A 24403-nucleotide genomic window follows, 5' to 3' on the forward strand; every position below is an offset into this window, starting at 1 on the left:
AGTGCCGACTGTGGATGCAGCGGATCGTGTACAATTCCTATGACAGAGGTAGAATACACTAACGTTTGACACGATTATGAGCATTTCGTTCCTATCACATTTTTGTTTGAGTGCTATTAGCCACAACCAGAGATTCAGAGATATATCTGTATATACATGTGTATGTATGTATGTGTGTATGTGTGTATATATAATTATATAAACATTAGTGATGTTTTTCGTGGGATTTTCTGTATGCAAAATCAACGTTTGGTTATAATTTCTTTGTATTTTTGCAGTTATAGGAGATCGACAGGAGATAGGGGCGTGGCAGCTAGCTCACTCACTCACTGTGCTGCCTTCTGCTACTGCATCTACACAAGTCGTCGTGGCGGTTAAAGACGCACTGCTGAATACAGAAGAGGCAAACTTTTCTCACAGCTGTGCCCATAATTTGACTCGATATGTAGCCACGATACTTCTCTAAACTGTGCGCTCCAGCCTATTTTAGATACGATGGAGGCGTGCAGATTTTTTAGCTGTAGTTGCAGGAGAGAGAGAGAGAGTGAGACAGTTAATACAGTATATAAATGAGATTCTCAATCCGTCACTGCCAGAATCCATGTGCCATTGTCACATTTATGTTTTTGCATTTGATGCTGCATGGGTTATTTAGGATAATGGCTTCCATTACTGTGGCACAATTATGAATCCATGCTACTCATTGTAGGCCTATGTTCTATCGAGACTGGTTTTGGAACGTGTATGCCATTTAGGAATAACTTCTCATTTGCTGTGTCAAGGCTGTATGTTAGGTTTCTGATTGTCATGCACCGATGTAGATCAGCATATTTTGACTGTAATAGATATTTTTTAGTTTGTGAAACGAGAATAGAGAGGTTTTCTCACTGACATCTGAGAGTGTTGGCGTGCTAGAAATGTGTGGTAGAAAAATGCTATCATCTATACAAGTAATCAAAATGCAGTTTAAACCTTTGTAAATACTTTAGTGTGATCCTATTTATGTTGCTACAGTTTTTTACGTTAGTCAGTTTTTCCCGTCAAATCATGATGAAATGTGATAGCGAGTGATTTCAATACATTGCCCCAGTAGGTGTTTTTTAGAAGATTTAGTTTACTTAGTTCTCGTTTTTATTTATTTTTATTGGAAGGTTTATTCACAGTTTTGTGTGTGAACTGTTCTGATTGTAGCTGCAAGCATACACGTTTCGCCTTCCCATGTTACAAGCCAGCTAGTCCACGATTCATCAACGCTATGATAATTTATTGTAAGTTTAGTTACTTAGGTTTCTTAATCATCTTAACACGTTTTACGTTACAAGTTTAACGTTCCTTCTCAGTAAAACTTGACCCAACGGAAGTACTACGTTGTGGCAATGTCGTTAGTAAAGCCACGTTTATATTTGTATCAATGTTGTTAATGTTTGTAATACAGTTTTACTACACTTTAAAGTATTTGTTATCGTTTATGTAAAACGCATGCAACGGAGCTATGTTAGAGAAATTGATAAAGCATGATGCGGGAAGGATTAGAAACGATACACAAAGTTAAAAGGAAATAACAAGATGTCAGAAGAGGGAAATGTTAAAACTAAGAAATTGGACGAAGGAGATTTTATGTCACGGATTATTAATCGAATAACGAACCGAAATTCAAATGACATAATGAGACGTTGTGGGTTAAGGAAGGGGACAGCATAGGATTTCAAGAAAATAATAAATGTTACAACAAGATGTGACGGGGAAAGATGAAATTATGCAATTACTGAGAACAGAGACACGTTAAAAGACTTGATAAATTGTTGAGCTGAGAAGAAGATAATGCAATAACCTGATGGGAGTAGGGTTAAATACTAGTTCAAGACGGTTGAAAGAATGTCACCTTATTGTTGCAAAATGTTGGCGGGAACTCGACGACGGTAGCCGAAACTTTTCTGAAAGAAATTTGCAGGAGAGGATATGAAATTCTGGGAGCAGAGGAATTCGATACCGTGACAATAACAGCATTGCCGGACTTTCCGGGCGCTCCACAGGGTCCCCACAGCCCTTGAGAGTCCTTGAATTTTGTTCTTTGCCATTGAAAGTCCTTAATTTTTCCTTTCGTTATTTGAAGTCTTTGGAAATATTTTATCCAAGTCCTTATTTTATGTCTAACGTCTCCAATCCTGGAATTTTACATTTTTGACCTAAAATAAATAACAAATCATCATTCCTGGTTATCTGACTGACCCTATTCCAAGTCTTCGATGAAAATGTAAAATTTAATCCAATATTCACATAATCATTGTCTACTAATGTACCAAAGTAGTTTGTCCCTAATTTTTACGTGCAGGTGGTGTAGGTGTCTAGACTATAAGTTCATCATTTTAATATTTATTTATTACTCAGTATTCTACACACGGAGTAATAAATAACAAATTATAATAGTCAGCACATAGTTAAGATCCCTGCCCATACCACCCATGACTAAAAAGAGGGAAACCAATTGGTCAAACTAGTTTTAGCAAATACTGTTGTAAACTTTGGATTAAATTTAATATTATTTGTTATTTGTTATTATTTGTAAAGATTTGGGACAAGGAGAATATGGCCCTTAATGGTTTCTTCCATGGGTTGGAGGCTGAAGAAGATCTTTAATTTCACCAGCTGAACAAGTACTATTAGCAAGAAATTTGTAGACAAAGGATTGCTCTCATTGAATTAGGGTGTAAAACAACTATTTTACTTTGTATATGAATCTAAAGTATATATGATGACTCTAAAATGCTAAAACTACTTGTCACAGATTGTGCTTGAAAAAAACGTACTCGAAAAGTCGTTGAAAAAATAATTCACACTTGTGGGAACTATGTACTGAGTTCCTAGCAGTAATAATGTACCATATAGAATCAACCATCACGAAAAACCAAGAAAATACCAATAATACCTTCTCATTCAATACCTGGTATTCTATCTATTTCTATCTATCTATATCTGATATGTCTATCTATTTATATGGTACGTTAATCTATATCCTATCAGGTTATATTCTCTTGGGAATAAGTGATCCCCCTCTCCTAAATGGTATCGCCTATGACCTCTTGCACGGTAAAAAGTTAGTGCCGTACGTGCGTTTGTCTGCGCGTGTGACTGCGCATGCGTGTGCACATCTCCGTCTGCAATCCTCCCTCCCTCCGTTCCTCCCTTCTTTTCTCTACTCTTTCCTCCCCCTTCCCTTCTCACTCCCTTCCCCTCAGTAGTTCCCTCCCCCTCTCGCGGATAGTATCGCCCACGGCATCAGTTGCACGGTGAAAAGTGAGCTAGGCAAATGTCTAGTTTTCAGCCTCAGCTTTTTCACACACCCCTTCCCCCCAAAGCACTAAATGTGGATATACGGCTATAATACGCGGTTTTTTACAGTCACACAAACACACATACACGAACGGACGCGCACACGCGGGTATGGTCGCACCACCCGTGCGCGTGCATAATAGGCGTAAATTCACATTTTGTGCCTCGGGAGTGAAAATGTTTCGGCGAAATACAGCCATTTGGCTGGCAAACTTTTCACCGTGTTCCTGACGCCGTGGGCGATACCATTCGCGAAGAGGGAGTAAGGAATAAGTGATCACTTTTATTCACTGTTAATTGAACTTTATGATTATTGTCTTTTTCATGGAGAAAAAATCTGATATAGCACAAGTGTCAATGCAATAGTGTTGAGCAGTTAAAATAATAAAATTACGAGGCGATACAGAACATTGTGTGATACATAGTTCTGAGTGATACATATTACATAAAAGCTTTACATATTGTTATAGGCGCGTCACATGATTCTACGTAAATGACAATATGAAACGACTATAGTGTACGTCGGTAATCGCCGAGCTATATAGCGGCTGTTTAATCTGCTGTCGGCACTCGTGCAAAACAACAATTTTTACTTTATATATGAATCTAAGGTATATATGATGACTCTAAAAAGCTAAAACTACTTGTCATAGATTGTCCTTGAAAAAAACATGTCATTGAAAAGTAATTGAAAAAATATTCACACTTTTGTTGGAACCATGTCCATCAGATTATGTATCTTGTATAATATAGCGTGTGGCTTATGCCGTTTAAAAGCGTTAAATAGCTATTATTGTAGAGAGGGAGTGAAGGAGAGAGAATGTGAGAGTGGAAGTGTGAGAGAGAGGAGAGAGAGAGAGAGAGAGAGAGAGAGAGAGAAGAGCGCGCGCGCAGGAGAGGGGGAGGAGAGGCCGAAAGAGAAAGAGAGAGAGAGAGAGGAGAGAGAGAGAGAGAGAGAGAGAGAGAGAGAGGGGAGGAGACAGCGAGAGAGAAAACGAGGGAGAGAGCTAGAGAAAATTAATTCGATCTAATCTCATCACTTTGCACTTGAGGATTCTATAGTAAGAAGGTCGTATACACTAGCTTTCCTTAAGCCCATTCGCTTATTTTTAGTACAAACCGTTTCTTTGCGCTAAGTTACCAGTAGAAAAATGTAAACTGCTGGTTTAAACGACGTCAACGTTTTCTAGTTGCGAGTGAATATTTACGCGACAATTATTTTAATATCTGCTATACACAGCCACACTGCCGCCTACCCTCGTCATTTCTATTACTATTACATGATTCTTGCACATCGATACATACAAACAATGAGATCTTGTTTAATAACGTTAAAAACTGTCATGTCTAGTAGCAGGCAAACAATACAGCAACCGCGATCACGGTTATAATTATACCTCAACATACAACATATCAACACGCCTCCAGAATAGTACACTCACACTCAGCTATGGACAAGCACGTCAGCTATATGTAGTATGACATCAGATCAGGGATAAATAAAAACAAACTTGTTTTTACACAGTCCTGATCACATCATAGTCCTACAACGAATCACGATTACATCAGAGATGCTAACTTCACTGCACGTTACAAAGACCGTATACAATATACCGTGCGCGGTCTTTGACGTTTATACAACGACAAGCGACGAAAAATCTGCAAACAATTACAACAGTGAAAGTAAACACAAGTGCCACGTCAACGGGGAAGACTGGTGGGTAGAGACGTGTCGATAATGAGCAAGTTGGAAAAGGAGAAATGATGGAGACAAGAGCATACAATCGAGTTTGGCAACAGTGAAAAACGACATCACGAATATCTTATATTGCACAGAGTACAAGTCTTGAAGAAATTCGAGCCCGCTGACACTTTATTCGCCCAATGCTTTTACAGTTAGACGTGTTTTTCGCAAGGCAAACCTAACATCAGTTCTGAGTTTTCTACGAGTGTGGAAGTTAAGTGATTAAGGAAGCCAGCCACAAGAGGGCGCCCCGGTAAATGGAGACAATCTCTACATCTAGCAATATTAAATATGGCTAGAGAATGACATCCGTCTGCGTAGCACGTTGATATGACTTCTATGCGTTTCATAAAACAACGCCAAACGCTTTCAGCGGTTTCAAATCTAACTTAAAACTAGATCGAACATAATATGTGGTATACATATATTTCTTCTCGTTTTTTTTTGTGGATACTTGGCAATCCGAAGAAAGATCTGATTAGAAAGACAACACAAAATATGAGAGAGTTGGGAAAGACCCTCACACAAATAACGCAGATTGTTTTTTCAGGGAAAGGAGAGGGTACAATAGCTTAAATATACCATAGCATTTATTTACTATTTAAAACATGTCATGGATGGGTAACAACAATTAAAAAAAGAAAAAATATGATCAAATGGCTTACACACAAAATGAAACAGTTTTTGCCATCAAAAGCCATCAGATCCTATATACAATATATTCGTCAACTATACATAGATTCTGTTGTTTTGATATAAAATTTAATCAAATATTAAATATTTTACTAAAATTAAATACACACGGTGCACAACGTAGCACATGAAAATATTGCAGAAAAATGTAAACGTGAATATTAATCTTGTAGTATTAATTATATAAATGCACAATTAAGATTTTTAATAAATTGCTTGAATGTAATGAATACAATAATTATGCAGTCCATTACATTACACATTGAGCATGCTTTTCACGATGGGGAGCTACGCGGCACATGCAGGGGCGAATTTACACTAACCCTCACATCTGCTTGATGCGGATATAAACACAGGCGTTGCAAAATCTGAAGAGCCACAAACAGCCTCTGTTTGCTCTACTTTACATTATAATTACCACAGCACAGATATAACAAAGGTCTAGGCAACCGCTAGGTGTCATACACCAGTATGCGCACATGATGTGCCACCTTCTGTCATTAATACCAAAAATAGATCAGACTCGAGTGTTGAGCTATCTATTTTGCTAATACTCGTGCGAATATGAGAGTGGAGCGTAAGCTATAATTGTAGTGTCGGGTCGTCTAAGACTGAACCCACTCTGGCAGTCACGGTCGCGACTTGCTTCGTTCGCGGTTGCTAGTGGCTCGCTATGTTTCACTACGATTGCTCTGGCTAGCACTTTGCCTACTTTCTAGACGTGGGATTCCAGTGATCACTGTCGTCGTCGACGATATCGACTGTGTCGTTTCTGTCGCGCGCTGCCTCCTCTTCGCTCGTCGCCACTTCTGTCACTCTGCCCAGGCCGACCTTGACCGAAAATATGCCAGTCATGCATATATATTAGAGTCGGTTTAATGCACTAGCATATGACATCTCAGTCATGAGGTTTCCCAGTATGGCGTTTAGAAGTATTCGTAACTCTTTTAATTTTTGCATGTCATGTGGGGCCAGACTGCAAAATTCGGCGCACAATAATGGTACTAAACAGCACTGTTGCTGTCGGTCAGTTGGGTGTGCCGTTTGTGCCGTACGTGCGTTTGTCTGCGCGTGTGACTGCGCATGCGTGTGCACATCTCCGTCTGCATTCCTCCCTACCTTCTTTTCTCTACTCTTTCCTCCCCCCTCCCCTCTCACTTCCTTCCCCTCAGTAGTTTTCTCCCCTTCTCGCGGATAGTATCGCTCACGGCATTAGTTGCACGGTGAAAAGTTAGCCAGGCAAATGGCTAGTTTTCAGCCTCAGCTTTTTCACACACCCCTTCCCCCCAAAGCACTAAATGTGGATATACGGCTATAATACGCGTTTTTTACAGTCACACAAACACACATACACGAACGGACGCGCACACGCGGGTATGGTCGCACGCACCCGTGCGCGTGCATAATAGGCGTAAATTCACATTTTGTGCCTCGGGAGTGAAAATGTTTCGGCTGAAATACAGCCATTTGGCTGGCAAACTTTTCACCGCGTTCCTGACGCCGTGGGCGATACCATTCGCGAGAGGGGAGTAAGGAATAAGTGATAACTTTTATTCACTGTTAATTGAACTTTATGATTATTGTCTTTTTCATGGAGAAAAAATCTGATATAGCACAAGTGTCAATGCAATAGTGTTGAGCAGTTAAAATAATAAAATTACCGAGCGATACAGAACATTGTGTGATACATAGTTCTGAGTGATACATATTACATAAAAGCTTTACATATTGTTATAGGACCGTCACATGATTCTACGTAAATGACAATATGAAACGACTATAGTGTACGTCGGTAATCGCCGAGCTATATAGCGGCTGTTTAATCTGCTGTCGGCACTCGTGCAAAACAACAATTTTTACTTTATATATGAATCTAAGGTATATATGATGACTCTAAAAAGCTAAAACTACTTGTCATAGATTGTCCTTGAAAAAAACATGTCATTGAAAAGTAATTGAAAAAATTATTCACACTTTTGTTGGAACCATGCTCCATCCAGATTATGTATCTTGTATAATATAGCGTGTGGCTTATGCCGTTTAAAAGCGTTAAATAGCTATTATTGTAGAGAGGGAGTGAAGGAGAGAGAGTGTGAGAGTGGAAGTGTGAGAGAGAGAGAGAGAGAGAAAGCGCGCGCGCAGGAGAGGGGGGAGGAGAGGCCGAAAGAGAAAGAGAGAGAGAGAGAGAGAGAGAGAGAGAGAGAGAGAGAGAGAGAGAGAGGGGGGAGGAGACAGCGAGAGAGAAAACGAGGGAGAGAGCTAAAGAAAATTAATTCGATCTAATCTCATCACTTTGCACTTGAGGATTCTATAGTAAAGAAGGTCGTATACACTAGCTTTCCTTAAGCCCATTCGCTTTATTTTTAGTACAAACCGTTTCTTTGCGCTAAGTTACCAGTAGCAAAAATGTAACTGCTGGTTTTTACACGACGTCAACGTTTCTAGTTGCGAGTGAATATTTACGTACAATTATTTTAATATCTGCTATACACAGCCACACTGCCGCCTACCCTCGTCATTTCTATACTATTACATGATTCTTGCACATCGATACATACAAACAATGAGATCTTGTTTAATAACGTTAAAAACTGTCATGTCTAGTAGCAGGCAAACAATACAGCAACCGCGATCACGGTTATAATTATACCTCAACATACAACATATCAACACGCCTCCAGAATAGTACACTCACACTCAGCTATGGACAAGCACGTCAGCTATATGTAGTATGACATCAGATCAGGGATAAATAAAAACAAACTTGTTTTTACACAGTCCTGATCACATCATAGTTCTACAAACGAATCACGATTACATCAGAGATGCTAACTTCACTGCACGTTACCAAAGACCGTATACAATATACCGTGCGCGGTCTTTGACGTTATATACAACGACAAGCGACGAAAAATCCTGCAAACAATTACAACAGGTGAAAGTAAACACAAGTGCCACGTCAACGGGGAAGACTGGTGGGTAGAGACGTGTCGATAATGAGCAAGTTGGAAAAGGAGAAATGATGGAGACAAGAGCATACAATCGAGTTTGGCAACAGTGAAAAACGACATCACGAATATCTCTATATTGCACAGAGTAATCAGATCTTGAAAGAAATTCGAGCCCGCTGACACTTTATTCGCCCAATGCTTTTACAGTTAGACGTGTTTTTCGCAAGGCAACCTAACATCAGTTCTGAGTTTTCTACGAGTGTGGAAGTTAAGTGATTAAGGAAGCCAGCCACAAGAGGGCGCCCCGGTAAATGGAGACAATCTCTACATCTAGCAATATTAAATATGGCTAGAGAATGACATCCGTCTGCGTAGCACGTTGATATGACTTCTATGCGTTTCATAAAACAACGCCAACACGCTTTCAGCGGTGTTTCAAATCTAACTTAAAACTAGATCGAACCATTAAATATGTGGTATACATATATTTCTTCTCGTTTTTTTTGTGGATACTTGGCAATCCGAAGAAAGATCTGATTAGAAAGACAACACAAAATATGAGAGAGTTGGGAAAGAACCCTCACACAAATAACGCAGATTGTTTTCTTCAGGGAAAGGAGAGGGTACAATAGCTTAAATATACCATAGCATTTATTTACTATTTAAAACATGTCATGGATGGGTAACAACAATTAAAAAAAGAAAAAATATGATCAAATGGCTTACACACAAAATGAAACAGTTTTTGCCATCAAAAGCCATCAGATCCTATATACAATATTTCGTCAACTATACATAGATTCTGTTGTTTTGATATAAAATTTAATCAAATATTAAATATTTTACTAAAATTAAATACACACGGTGCACAACGTAGCACATGAAAATATTGCAGAAAGATGTAAACGTGAATATTAATCTTGTAGTATTAATTATATAAATGCACAATTAAGATTTTTAACAAATTGCTTGAATGTAATGAATACAATAATTATGCAGTCCATTGACATTACACATTGAGCATGCTTTTCACGATGGGGAGCTACGCGGCACATGCAGGGGCGAATTTACACTAACCATCACATCTGCTTGATGCGGATATAAACACAAGCGTTGCAAAATCTGAAGAGCCACAAACAGCCTCTGTTTGCTCTACTTTACATTATAATTACCACAGCACAGATATAACAAAGGTCCTAGGCAACCGGCTAGGTGTCATACCACCAGTATGCGCACATGATGTGCCACCTTCTGTCATTAATACCAAAAATAGATCAGACTCGAGTGTTGAGCTATCTATTTTTGCTAATACTCGTGCGAATATGAGAGTGGAGCGTAAGCTATAATTGTAGTGTCGGGTCGTCTAAGACTGAACCCACTCTGGCAGTCACTCGGTCGCGACTTGCTTCGTTCGCGTTGCTAGTGGCTCGCTATGTTTCACTACGATTGCTCTGGCTAGCACTTTGCCTACTTTCTAGACGTGGGATTCCAGTGATCACTGTCGTCGTCGACGATATCGACTGTGTCGTTTCTGTCCGCCGCTGCCTCCTCTTCGCTCGTCGCCACTTCTGTCACCTCTGCCCCAGGCCGACCTTGACCTGAAAATATGCCAGTCATGCATATATATTAGAGTCGGTTTAATGCACTAGCATATGACATCTCAGTCATGAGGGGTTTCCCAGTATGGCGTTTAGAAGTATTCGTAACTCTTTTAATTTTTGCATGTCATGTGGGGCCAGACTGCAAAATTCGGCGCACAATAATGGTATACTAAACAGCACTGTTGCTGTCGGTCAGTTGGTAGCTAGGAATCCAGGGACAGACATAATGATGATAAATTTATTGATGATAAGTCGGCTGGTTGCCGAGAATGACATCCGTAATCGATAATCTCGTCACGAGGTGAGAACGAAAAATCTTAGCCATGGAAAAAAAACTTAAACGTTGGGTTTGATGTTGAAACAAAACACGAGTTATGTGTGCGTGTGCATGTGTAAGTGAGTGAGTGAGCGCATGCATGCAAGCATTTAAGCGCAATATGCATGCATTCGTGTGTGCATTGTATTTTCACAGATCGATGGGTCTAGATTATAATATACAAAATTTGACAATATTTGACTTATAATGTAACATACACATGTCATATAAAAGCCATTTGGCTATCAATTATAAATAATAGTTTTAGTCTGTGATATCTAGCTTGTTGTGAATGCCACCATCCTAGTAACAATTAACAACTTGCTAGGTTTCCCTCTATAAAAATCTATTATTAATTATAGTGCCACCTAGCTAATTGACTGAGGAAAAAATGTAGACCTACACCAATAGCAACCCATAGAGCAGGAACCTATAGCCAACAACACAAGCATAAAATAAATAAATAAATCAAGTTAGACCCAAAACAAAATGGTACACACGTTCTAAGATGAAAAGAAATACCTCCACCAGGCAGTCACACTAGTAGCAAAAATATAATTGAATCGTTAGGACAGAAAATTCACCAAAATACCAAATTCTACCAGACTATCGCAATTAGCACTACAGGTGCGTGTGCGCGCACGTGCGTACGTGCGTGCGTGCGTGCGTGAGTGCGTTTGTGTCTCCCTCTGTCTCTCTCCCTTTCTTTACCTCCAACTCTCTCCCCTCTCCTTCTATACGTGCGTGCGTACGTGTGTGTGTTTGCGTATAAGTGTGTGCATGCGCGATTGTATGCATGTGCGTGCGTGCGTGTGCGTGTGAGTGTGTATGCGTGCGTGCGTGCGTGTGTGTGTGACTGTGTGTGCGTGTACATGTCCAGGAGCGCATGCGTGCATACATGTGTATACATGCGTGTAAATGGCTGAGCAAATACGTGCATACCAGTATAAAAGTTGGTGCCCGTACATATGTCAACCTATGAATGCATGCATGCACATTATATTACTGACTACAAAGACACCATGGTCAAAGTATAGGTAGCCACTACCAACCACAAACCTGGATGATTTTGAGCCTCTGTCTTTTTTCCTATGACTGGAACGATCATTTTGCATAATTTCCCTCTCACCTGAATATCCCAAAAACTTAAACATATAACAACAATATTTATCTAGCATATTATGCACCTATTCATAAAAACCATTGAAAAATACGCCGACTATCTAGTCTTGTAAGTTTTTAGACGTGATTAACAGGCGATTCGATGTGCCAGCTTCGAAAACTTCAATGATCAACCGCCTTTGGGATCAAAGAAACACATTATTTTATTCTGCCATTCTACGATTGCTATTCTGATATTAAAAATAGGCTATTGGATTCACTTTGTTTTTGTTTTACCTGTAACAGCAGGTGGCCTATAGCGAATGGTGCACTCCCGCGACCCCTGGCATTTGCGTAGCTTGTTTAGGGTGGCATGCATCACCTGCAATATGCTCTCATCCACGTCCTGCAGTTGGTTCACCAGCTAGAGAGACCAAGAGCAAAACATGATACGACTGACAGATGTCAACGGAGAAACAGCCCAATACAAATAATTACTGTTATGGCAACTTTGTTTGCATGGAGACCGTGTTTGACAGCTTCCAATTCTTTTAGGGGGTTGCAGTAGGTTTTTATAATTTACCCTTTGTAATACGCTAATACGCATGTAAATGTATTTCCGTGTGACACATGCACAATAAATCTCGATTACAAAAATGCAACTATTATTATTATAAGAATGTTTTCAACTTACACGTGAACTACTGTATCATGCGCACCTAGGGGCAGAAATCATAAAGCCGTTTCGTGCTATTAAAGTGAGTAGAATGCCCCTGACATACCATACTTGTACTCTCTGCCTCAATTTTATCACACGGCCACGGGTTATAGGTAGTATCAAACCAAGACGTTACAGAGTAGCACACATGACACCTCACCTGGTAGGGATCATTTGTGAGATTGTAGAAGCTAAGAAATCCAGTGATAAACTCGCAGTAGAGGAAGTTGTGCGTCTCGTTGATCGTGCGAATACACCAATACGTGTTGTTGTTCGACTGCTGGCACGAGCAAAATGGTCCCACTACAAGTACAAACACTATACACTGTACCGGGGAGAGGGAACAGTGAAGGGGGTAGGGCCCATTCCCAATGCATCAAAAGTTCCAGGTCAAGAAATCGGCCTTTCCGCGTCCCAGTTAACTTCTGTTCCCGAATTACTACAAATGGTTTTTTCCGGGTTTCCAGAGAATTATGTGGTCCCATCCTGCAATCCGATAATAACGGTCTCCCCCAACGGCTGTACTACATGCATATAAGGTAGACGGTCACCGAAATACGAGCAAGCTTGCCTGTACCCATGATTTCACTGTAAGCAATATCAGAAGTGGATTACACAAATGCCTTATTCTGTATCTCTCTCTCTTGGTGTCATGTGTTCTCATCTCACTCTTAGCAATATGAGCTGAATAGTACGTATCAGGGCACGTGGAAACCTACAACCTGAATGCATTCCCTTCCACGACGTTCCATATTTCATTATTCCTTGACGAAATCACGAAAGGGACAAAAATGGGCAATAGCTGGAATAGAATATAGCTAAAGAGAGATATGATATATCCACTGGACGGAAACAACCCTGAATACAGCATAACAATGGCGGACGGGGAAGGAACGAAACGTACGCGTCCACAGCGGAGGCGTCCGCCAGTGGTCGTTATCGTGAGAGAAGCAGTTGATATTCTTGAGATTGCAGAAGTCTTTGGACTTGCTGTTTTTCCTCTGCCTCTTCTTCTGCCGCCGCACCTCGGCATTCAGTTCTTCTCGTGACATCATCGCCTTCTTGTTGTCCTTCTTCAAACCTCTCCTGTTGTATCTGAATGAAACGGTCACATGACTGCTCAGTAATGATATATACGACCCAACCGTGTTTGTCCGACATTTAAAAAAAAACATCTAAAGGAGGAGAAATCCCAGAGATTTCTGCATAGTATCTATTTTTTGAAGATAGTTTTTCTCTATTTGTTTCGAGACTCTACTCAGCAACGTGTGCATGGCAATTAACATTCCACGTAAGAGCCTATATATACCGTGTGATCAGATCAGTGTGTCGTATAAAGTGTGATCACGACAAATCTAGATAGAGTTCCCTTTACACAAACATGCTACAGATAGTGACATGCCAGCTCCCATTGATTGTAACGAAGCTTATTGAGTGATGACACGGAGGGAGATACACGATATACAAATATATTATATATATAAAATATAATATATATATATATATATTATATATATCAAGAGTAGACAATAGGGAAGGAGTGTGACTTTAATAAACAAGGGAAATTCGTCATTTACTAGCCTTAGAATACCTACAATTTACTACGCGTAGACGTAACTCAACCAACTTGAGCTCAAATCGTACACAGTACATTCGCCTAGCATCGTGCGAAATCGTTTCCTCATATACACCCGCGATCCGAAGATACAGACTAAAATGTACGACACGATTATCCATTCTGTTGCCATCAATCCGAACGTATTGTCCGCCTGACTTGAAACAAAAGGCAGCTACTAACGCTCGGCGATGCGGTGTGGCTCGCTGGGATATTGGAGCTGGAGCTGCTGCTGATTGCGGTGGGCGTGCGTGCGTGGGGGGCATACCAGCTGTATGCCGGTATGCCGGTATGTAGCTGTATGCCGGGTCAGAGGTTATCTCGCCGAGTGTTGCATCGATGTCCAATCTCCCAGCGAGCCACACCGCATCGCCGAGCGTTAGTAGCTGCCTTTTATTTCAAGTCAGGTGGACAATACGTTCGGATTGATGGCAACAGAATGGATAATCGTGTCATACGTTTTAGTCTGTATCTCCGGATCGCGGGTGTATATGATGAAACGATTTTGTACGATGCTAGGCGAATGTACTGTGTACGATTTGAGCTCAAGTTGGTTGAGTTACGCATAGTAAATCGTAGGTATTCTAAGGCTAGTAAATGACGAATTTCCCTTGTTTATTGAAGTCACACTCCTTCCCTATTATCTACTCCTGATATATACACACATATATAATACAGGATTGTAAAACCAAACGACGCAAACTCGTAACCCATTTTTAATAGTAAAAGTAGCAATAACATTTTCAGCCTCCACAAGAAAGAGGCTTTCTCTCTCCTTTGCAGCAATTGGTTTCTTAGCTATAGCGTATAAATGGAAGCGGGAAAACACGAAGAATGAACAGATATCAGTGCAAAGTAAGTAGAAGCAGCCAGCCAGGTGTAATGCACCGAAATGCACCGGAACTGTAAGTCAAGTGTGCGCGTTACACGAGCGGCCATGCAGGGGTACGCAGTGCACGACGAATCACCTATAATTTTGCTTGAAGATATCAAAATCTTTTTTGTCGCGATATCTAAACGGCGGATGGCGACCCTTTCGTCCGGCTCTCGACCACTTTGCCCTTGAAATTCACGCAAATCCAGGATGAGGTGAGTATTACATAGGCTGTGTGGGGACAGCTATTATACAGTGTGTTAGCTATGAAAAATTATTAATACCAACTACGTGTAACCATTAGTTTAGACTAGTTTACTTTATCTAATAGTTACATTAAACGTAAGAAAAACCAATGAGACATTTTGGTACACAGAGAACACTTAAACATAACAACAGTGACTGCTTATAATTACAAAAATGTATTAAAAAAATATTTTTGCAATAACTTGCTCAACTAACCTCTGTTTGTCTCTTCCTCTAACCACACCGTATTTGCTGTTTCCACCCAGCATGATGTCTATGTAATCGTCAGCCTGTTCGTGATAAAGGTATTCGTTACTTAACAGTTAATAACAGTCTATTTTTATAGAAACTACAGCAATTTCTAGTTCAATATTTGGCTTAATAAAAAGGTGGCATGTCTGCCATTGACACTTTACCTGTATTTTAATTATTATAAATCACATCGATCAGATATATCTCTCAGTGTCTACATCTTCTCTCACCTGGTCAGTGTTCGAGCAAGTGTGTCCCGTGGTACCCACTAACATTCATTATTAATTATACCATCAGAAAAGCGTCGAGCTTCACGAGCGAGCAGTTCTTACAAAATAGGGTTGCCGCACATGAAACGAACACGCGGGTACAATGTAATGGCGTCTATCGCAGGCGCACACACCTCCACGACGTCATCGGTTGTCCTACCCTCGGAGTCGCACACACACGGCTGCCCATCGTCCTCATACCTGCTGAGAGCCGGTCGCTGGTCCTTCAGGTGTTGCCGGATGTCCTGGTGACAGTAATTAATCGTGACATCAGCTGAATCGATAAAACGACGCTCGAAAGTCAGCGCACGCCGGCACTGATCTATCCGTCGGGCATGATTGGCGGGCAGTTCCAGCCAATCAGCCAATAGACATTCCGATGGGGCATTCTAAAACAACACTTAGTAATAACGCACTGCTAGGTTAACATCTTGATGTTCACCATGCTTAGCCGTGTTTAAACCGTGTTAGCTCGATAGGTTATCTCGCTCAGGCAAATATCGTTACTGTCTGTCTACAAGACAGCTTCATCGTCTGTCATTTTCATTGTCCATGTTTTCGCTGCCCCTCGTTTGCAGTATGGTGGGGTGAGTGACGGACAGCGACGTACTTTCAATTGGTCCAGCTCCTGCTTGTAGAAGCGTATTCGCCAGTCGATCGTCTGCTTGTGCTTCTTCCACACCTCGACGTCGCTGAAGATGTGCGGATCGCACTCGACCGAGTTGTTTGGATACGTGATGCAGCCGGCGTCGGGTTGTGCGGCAGCTGTAAAAGCTACCCGAGCGATAATCACAGCTAGCTGCTTACAACTTACTTACTCAAGCCACTCCAAACTCTGTGTGCATGGCTGCGCAATTTCACTCTTAATCGTTTTTCTTCGTCGATGTATTCTTAATTAATGATTTTAGCTGGAACGTGGGGCTGCGGTTACTGCCACAGATTTCTGGTTATCACAAGAATGCTGCACATTTTTGTTCTAGGCAAATGCCTGTGTCATAATCCAAAAACGCTTATATGACTGGCCACACATGGCCACAGTAATATTTGTTAACGTCTGGAATTATTGATATTAGTAAAGCTGCTTTGTGAATTTCCATATGGCGAGGTTATTAAACACTGCAAATCTTCTGATATTGGGAAAATCAAACCAAGTTACTCTCATCCACTAAACATTTTAGAAATGATGTAACTGGTTAGGAAAGTTGTAATGCTTACTTCTGTTAGTAACTGGTGGTTGCCATCCTACTATCGTCTCATTGCTGGCTGCAGTCACAGAATTTTGATAATTTCCCAATCGGCTCTCTCGATTCTCGCGAGCTAGCTTTCTCCTTTTCTCCTTCTTCTTCTTCTTTTGCTTCTTTTTAAGATGCTGCAATGATGTCAATACAGATTGATATCAAGTGTACTAGAGCCGCGTACATTTAGGTTAAAACTGCTATAATAAAACGATATAGCGACACCCATAACATCACATTTTTATAAATAATATCTCGCAGTTTTACGTATTTACCCAACTGGAGACCTTTAGTACAATCTTAGCACAGCACATATACAGCGCAGCCGTGATTCAACATAAATTTGTAATGCTGTAAATTTAATCGCTATGGCGACTTACAATTAGAAATTTCGCAGACGATTGCATTCATAAAGTATTAGTGCATAATATAATTTGTATCTACAGGGAATATAGAAACGGCAAAGGATCATTATTTCCCTAAATTGGTATTCGATCATCTTCATTACACTCACTCTCTGACGTTTCTCCAAGTTACGAGGAAGCCTCTGCCTTGGTGGTTTGATGAACATCGGATTAAATTCTACAAACAACACCGTGAACAGTCCATTAGTTGCTTCTTATTGTCAAATTATTAACAAATATAAAAGGAATCAATATGTTTTCTATGTAGCAGGATTATTCATAACGCCATTAAGGGAGCAATTTTTTGGCTATTATTGGCTTATTTCTGAAAGAAGCACATCCGTAATAAATATATTGAGCAAATCTGATATATAATAGATAATTTTATCCAAAATGTGCCACCTCCTCCGGCCATCGGTTCTGTGAGTGGCCAGGTAAAAAAGACAAAAGAGATCATCCACCACCTTAATCCAATAGGTAAATCTCATAGTGGTGTACCTTTGGATTTGCCTTTACCCTTGCTAACGTGCTGCTCCAGGAAGGCTCTCTGCTTGCTCCTTTCACTACGCACCTCCTCTTGTTCAGCCTTCTTACTCCTGCAAACACACACGCCTGTCTTCATGCTGCCATGTCTACACTTGTGCTTTCTCCAGCGCCCGCCCTCATCGAGGATGCACTCGAATTGCTAGGGAGAGAAGACGGCAACGGTGTTACACAGACAGTCGAGCCCAGCTATGCGAGGAAGACAATGAAAAGAACGTGGTGAGACGACACTCGAGCTGTTTACAAAACACGAGTGAACGCTACTTTCGCGGGATGCCTAGAACAATTATCGTTTGGTGATTTCATTTCAGCGTAGTAGGAGATAACCGGCAGTACCAACCCACAATTATATACCAAGTCATTGATTTGTTGGGTTGAGACTTGCAGGTAAATTCTATTATAGAAACCCCTCTAATCCATGGCGGTAGCACTAAATTTAGGTTATGGTATGGGTTAGTGTTAATAAATAAGGTTAGGGTTAGGTGTTAGTGTTCGGACTAGGTTTAAGTTTGGGGTGATTATGATGATGATGATGATGATGGTGATGATGGTGATGATGATGATGTTGATGATGATGATGATGATGATGATGATGATGATGATGATGATGATGATGAAGATGATGATAATGATGATCATGATCATGATTATGTATGGACGTGGGGTTTTAAAGTAGACTAGAGTCAATAAGTGCTACTGTTTATCTAGTTGTTCACCTGGTGCATGATGCATGGGCTTGCATATTCAGGCTTTGAGCACTCCTTGGCCAGTCGTGCTTCCTTGCTGAATTCCCCTTTGTTCTCAAGCCGCACTAAATCCTTCAGCATCTTGTTCGTGACCTTTCTGTAACGGACACGCAACGAGAAAAACAACATGCAGAAAGCCATGAGGCAAATCGATTTAATTTCGAAACACAATCGAGGCGTGAAGAAATTGCTAAATGATCGTAACGATCTTGGTTTTATAACTAAATTCCGATTAGATTTCACAGAGAAGACAAGCTTTGAAGTTGAGATGAGCAAGATCGAATTATAAATAATAAATTTTACATTAATAATGGATTTTTACATACAAAGACAGCAGGAAAGTATATGGAAAAGGAAATAACATAAAGTAGTATACGTGAGAACGTGATGCTAATGACTAATATGTGTGTTAAGTAAAGACTGAATCGTGTATGAATGCGCTAGGGATAGGAATGTACATAAAATACAATTTACCCCCTTGACACTAAGAAGGTGTCACGCCATGCTTTCTTCATCTTCATTGTGCCATCTATTATGTTGCTGTCCTCCGTGCCACCTAAATGTATAGAAAGAAAACATATAGCAGCATTATTGTCATGCACACAGATACGCACCGCGCACGCACGTGCGCACGCACACACGCACGCACATGCACACACATATACGCACACACGCACGTGCGCACACACACATATACGCACACACACACGCACGCGCACACACACGCGCACGCACGCACGTGTGTGCACACACAAACCAGCAAACAGTTTTCAAATAAGGATATGCCACACTGTCTCATAAAGACCTATATAGAACAACTCACCATGAAACAGCTTCTTGAAAGACCTTCCGTCCATGTGATCAGGCACCTCGATCCCTGCCATGTCCAGTATGGTAGGCGCCACATCAATGTTGCCAACAATGTTTGGAATGCTGCAGCATAATGAGTCAAATTCACGCGGAATATTGATACATCCGTTAAAGATCCGGTGTATGGTTTATCACGTCTTAATTGCCAAAGAGCGGGAAAACGAATGAGTCGCAACAATTCAACAATATTATGTATTTACTTACACACTGCCCATAGTTTCAAGGTTATGGGTGATAATAACACACAAAGAGCTTCTTAACCCTCAGTCAATACTTACGAAACTCCTTTGGGTATGCCAGGACCTCTGATATACATAGGCACACGGATATCAAACTCATAGGGCATGGACTTGCCCTTGACAAGGCCAAAATGGCCAAGATGGTAGCCATGGTCCGAAGTATAAATGATGTAAGTGTTGTCTAATTCGCCCAGTAGCTTTAGTTCTTCTACAATCTGGTAATGAATATTTTAACTATTTTTAGTATGTTATTTAACTCAACATCAGATATGGTGTGGTGAGATTGAATGTGGTAAATATATAAACATTGTATGTAAGCAACACCTACTTATCTCACGATTATGTTGCACAAATATTTGATAAGAATGGAGAGATCATGTTTAGTTTGCACATAGATATGGTGACATATAGATCAATAATTCATCAAACCCTATAAAAGCGGCAAATTCTGGGAGAGAGAGAGAGACAGAAAAAGAGAAAGAGAGGGAGAAGAGTGAGAGGAAGTCAGAAGTGGTACGAGGGAGAGGAAATGGAGTGAGAGAGAGGAGGGGAGAGAGAGAGCGACAGAGCTCTGATGATTGCAATAAAACGCGAAAGACGCCCTTCAAAGCAAGATCGCCACCGACACCAAACACCACGCGAAAGAAGTACGCAACAGAGCAAACTCGCCTGACCAGCAAGCCCTCGTGCGGGGAGGCCGTCGGACGATGCCTCCGCACGTCGCGAGAGAACGCGTCCGGGGGAGACCACCCACCTTTTCGACGGCGTCATCGACAGACTGCAGAGTCTGCAGACGCTTGCGGTGCAGCATGCGCGTGAACTCATGGTGAATCGGCTCCATCTTGCCGACCTGCTGCAGCATCCATTGCTTGTCTGGATTCGGCGCATAGTCGTAACTCAACAGATCCCTGCGAAGACCACGAGCCACACTATTAACGTCACGATCTCACTGCTGCCGTAATTAATCATATATCTATGTAATACATCTACATAAGATAACGTCAGGGGTTAATAATGACAAATTATTAAAAATTTGTCAATCATGACGAATTTGTCATTATTCACCCCCTGATAACGTAATACTTACCAGGAGTGAATGGAAACACTCTGATTTTCAGACACAACCAAATTTTCACCCCCTGATATCACTCATATTTTCGACTTATTGTCATAGGAATAATCTGTGAGGTGTATAAAACTATTAACGCTGTGCCGGTTTCAATTTTATATGCGTTGTCATGGCAATAACGATTCTCTCTGGTTGTAATAACAATAGGCCCACCTAGTATGAGTGGTCAAGCTGTTTCTCTATGAAAGCATCTAGAAGATAACTAGGACTAGCCTGGAGTTTCATGAAGCGTGGTGGTTTTTGTATTTTATGGTAACAAGAGCCGCAGAGCGTCTGGGCTCATCTGAGGTCTGTTGCTACGATTATAAACGTAAAATTTCAGTCGTGCGTAGTACCACATTTGTTAGGCGCAGATATGCAGACACGCAGTTGCGTACACATCATTGTTAGGACACGCCCACTATCGCAGATGGAGGTGTGGGGGAGGGGCTGGGGGAGGGTGGGGGAGAGGCAAGGGGGAGGGGGTGGGGGAGGGGAAGGGGGAGGGGTGGGGGAGGGGCTGGCTAATAGCAAAAGCAGTTCACTCCTTGTTAACAGGTCAACCAAATCCATAGTTTAAGCCCTCCTCTTGAAGGGTGCCCAAAAAGGGTTAATGCCGACACCTTACTCTTCGCGATCGTCAGCAGAAGGGACATTTCATGGTCCTTTCAATAAGCCATAAAAATGCTAGGTTCACACGCTGCACAACAAAAAAGTTTTTCAGATCAGCTCCGTCAGAGAATGTTCCTCAGAAAATGTCTAAAATCTTGCCCTGTGCCCATTGACACGCTTTGACGCGGACGGCACCTCCAAATTTTTTCGTGCACAGTGATGGCTTTTCCTACCATGATGCTATACACCGACTATCACGAGCTCTAAGTCGAGCCGTTTAGATTGTGTGCCGGCAATTCTGCATTCTTCCCCGTATACCTTAAGTTAAGGAGTGAATGTCCCCGCTGTCTTTTACACGTCTCTTGACCTTTGACCTCTGACCCCCAGCCTTCGACATCCTACTTCGTTTTGACGATCCCCCCCAACGACCCGAATATCGTGACCGTACGTCGAGCGGTTAAGATTTGTGCCCAACTGTTGACGGACGGACGGACGGACGGACGACCGGACGGACGGACGGACGGACGACCGGACGGACGGACGGACGATCATGCGATTCTACAAGCTGCATCTGACTATGTCAGATGAGCTAAAAACAGGGTGCCAACACGCAAAGGATGTGCAAAAATGGCAGTTCTACGGGACCAGAGCTAACCGCGATAATTAAGTGACCAATTCTCAAGTCAACTTTTCACACTTTTTCATAATAACGCAGTGCATAAAAAGCCTCAAACTAATGAGGAATTTGTAGGGTACGTACACACACACTTACATGTAGTCGGTAGCATTAGGAAACAGATGTGCATATTGAGGAGCACTGTCTTCGGTTCCGTGCGGGGCGGGCATGCTCAGCACCATCATTACAGGTCTGTTCGGGAAATACTGCTTCGACAGTTTCAAAAACGACATGCTGTCGTTCGCTATTAGATCCGTGAAATACTGAAAATGAGAAATAACGAGAAATAAGAGAGCGGAATGATAGTGAAAGCCCTCGTCGGGTTAGCAGCATTCTTCTGATGCCGCTGTTCTTGCTGTTGCAGCTTCTGCTGCTGCTACTGTTGCTGCTGCTGCTGGTGTTGCTGCTGCTGGTGTTGCTGCTGCTGCTGCTGCTGCTGGTGTTGCTGCTGCTGGTGTTGCTGCTGCTGCTGCTGCTGCTGCTGCTACTGTTGTTGTTGTTGCTGCTGCAACCACAGGCACTTGGACCATTTCAATAATAAAATGATGGTTAATAAATACAACTTGTCAGTACTACTACTAGCCCTACCACTACCAGTACCAGTACCAGCAATAGTCCTAATGTTTGATATGACCTAATAACTTCACTTCAACACCGTCCAATACACCGCTGCAACACATATAGCCCGCACGCCATTGTGCATGCACAAATACACAGTAGGTAACTCTAACCTACTGTGTATTTGTGCATGCACAATGGCGTGCGGGCTATGTGTTGCAGCGGTGTATTGGACGGTGTTGAAGTGAAGTTATTAGGTCAAATCAAACATTAAGACTATTGCTGGTACTGTAGTAGTACTGACAAGTTGTATTTATTAACCATCATTTTATTATTGAAACGGTCCAAGTGCCTGTGGCTGCAACTGCTGCTGCTTCTGCTGCAGCTGCTACTGCTTCTGCTGCTACTGCTAATACTGCTACTTTATCGCTACTGCAGCTGGTGCTGCTACTATCAAGAATGAATAATCACAAATGTGTTTTTTTATGTGTTCAAATTAGTGATTATTTACTCCTGCTACTATTGCTACGACTGCTAAATGACTAATACTACTATATTAATATTAACACAATGTTTCCTTGTACTTCTGATTATGGCAATCTTTTTTTTATAATTTTAATACCAGGAAATACTCACATCTTTGTGATAGTCCCACGCATGGTGAATCTTCTTGCCGTTAAAGTTAATGGTGTAGTTGTAGTAGCGTGAGTTTCGAATGAGCCCAACCCACTCCCTCCATCCGGGAGGTATGTACGTGCCATTGTACTCATTCAAATACTTGCCAAAATACCCTAGCAGTCACAAAACAAAGAGTAAACCAATAAAGACTGGGCCACAAAAACCACACACTTCAGGGTGAACTGCTGTCTGCAAAAGCAATTCCATTGCGCGTAGTATATATGTTCCCACATGTGTGTATGTATTATATATATATATATATATATATATATATATATATATATATATATATATATATATATATAGATATATATATATATATATATATATACAAGAGCTAATAACACTACATAATATATATTATTAGTTCTTGACATATTATAGTTAAATTTGCTGCCCCTATATGCAGCTGATTAAAGTAATTGGTAAAACATTTTTTATCAGGTACTAAGAGTTCATGCTAATTTTTCATGCGTATACACGCATACATATATATATATATATGAGTTTATATGTATATCAGTATGTGTGTTGCATGTGCATTTGTTATGTATGTCTAAAGAATCAAATGGCTGTATGTAAAGAGGTTTGTGAGAGGAATATTGATGTAGTTGATGTATACACGCAGTACAGAAGGCATCACTTGTCATTCCTGCAGTAGATGTATTTGCTTATTTAAGAACTATTTTTACGAAGTGCTCTGTAAAAAATGCAAGGAATTCCTACACTTGCCGATTCTGTATTTTGATGTCTTAACATAATATACTTTCAAACACTATATATCACCTAGACCATTTCCTCTGCATTTCCACACACACACTATAATATGTACTAACTCAACCCTATAAACACATTTAGTGCGTACTAAACTTGCATAATTACTAGTAACTGCGGTAGAGTATATATTTAATTCTACCATCTGCACTGCAACTTACAAGCACGTGATCAATAACACGTGTGCGACAGTTGAAAAAAAGAACAGTAACCATGTGTGACCATGTGTTGGATGGTTTGACCATGCATG

The 24403-nt window shown here is 41.0% G+C and overlaps 2 protein-coding genes across 4 annotated transcripts in view; one reads left to right on the forward strand and one right to left on the reverse strand.

Annotated features, from left to right (window-relative positions):
- LOC106811518 overlaps positions 1 to 1452 on the forward strand; it is a 77546-nt gene extending 76094 nt beyond the window's left edge. The window contains exon 24 of the mRNA XM_014815180.1: positions 279 to 1452. Within this exon, the coding sequence (XP_014670666.1) occupies positions 279 to 284 (6 nt within the window). The 3' untranslated portion in view covers positions 285 to 1452. The remainder of the gene's footprint in view (positions 1 to 278) is intronic.
- Positions 1453 to 8104: 6652 nt separating this feature from the next.
- LOC106811501 (putative extracellular sulfatase Sulf-1 homolog) overlaps positions 8105 to 24403 on the reverse strand; it is a 53174-nt gene continuing 36875 nt past the window's right edge. The window contains exons 6-24 of one of the 3 annotated variants that reach the window (XM_014815148.1): positions 23338 to 23492; positions 22240 to 22406; positions 20502 to 20655; positions 19787 to 19962; positions 19462 to 19571; positions 19113 to 19194; positions 18609 to 18735; positions 17848 to 18034; positions 17460 to 17527; positions 16926 to 17079; positions 16321 to 16484; positions 15845 to 15955; positions 15406 to 15479; positions 15038 to 15130; positions 13359 to 13549; positions 12615 to 12757; positions 12034 to 12160; positions 11695 to 11764; positions 8105 to 10316 (exon numbers count right to left, since the gene is read on the reverse strand). In XM_014815148.1, the coding sequence (XP_014670634.1) occupies positions 10214 to 10316; positions 11695 to 11764; positions 12034 to 12160; positions 12615 to 12757; positions 13359 to 13549; positions 15038 to 15130; positions 15406 to 15479; positions 15845 to 15955; positions 16321 to 16484; positions 16926 to 17079; positions 17460 to 17527; positions 17848 to 18034; positions 18609 to 18735; positions 19113 to 19194; positions 19462 to 19571; positions 19787 to 19962; positions 20502 to 20655; positions 22240 to 22406; positions 23338 to 23492 (2456 nt within the window). In that variant the 3' untranslated portion in view covers positions 8105 to 10213. Of the gene's footprint in view, positions 10320 to 11694; positions 11765 to 12019; positions 12161 to 12614; positions 12758 to 13358; positions 13550 to 15037; positions 15131 to 15405; positions 15480 to 15844; positions 15956 to 16320; positions 16485 to 16925; positions 17080 to 17459; positions 17528 to 17847; positions 18035 to 18608; positions 18736 to 19112; positions 19195 to 19461; positions 19572 to 19786; positions 19963 to 20501; positions 20656 to 22239; positions 22407 to 23337; positions 23493 to 24403 lie in introns of all 3 variants that reach the window. The other 2 variants (XM_014815156.1, XM_014815166.1) reach the window with 2 other exon arrangements.

Source organism: Priapulus caudatus, unplaced genomic scaffold (assembly GCF_000485595.1).
Source record: "Priapulus caudatus unplaced genomic scaffold, Priapulus_caudatus-5.0.1 Scaffold19, whole genome shotgun sequence".
In the NCBI taxonomy this organism is placed as follows: domain Eukaryota; kingdom Metazoa; phylum Priapulida; class Priapulimorpha; order Priapulimorphida; family Priapulidae; genus Priapulus; species Priapulus caudatus.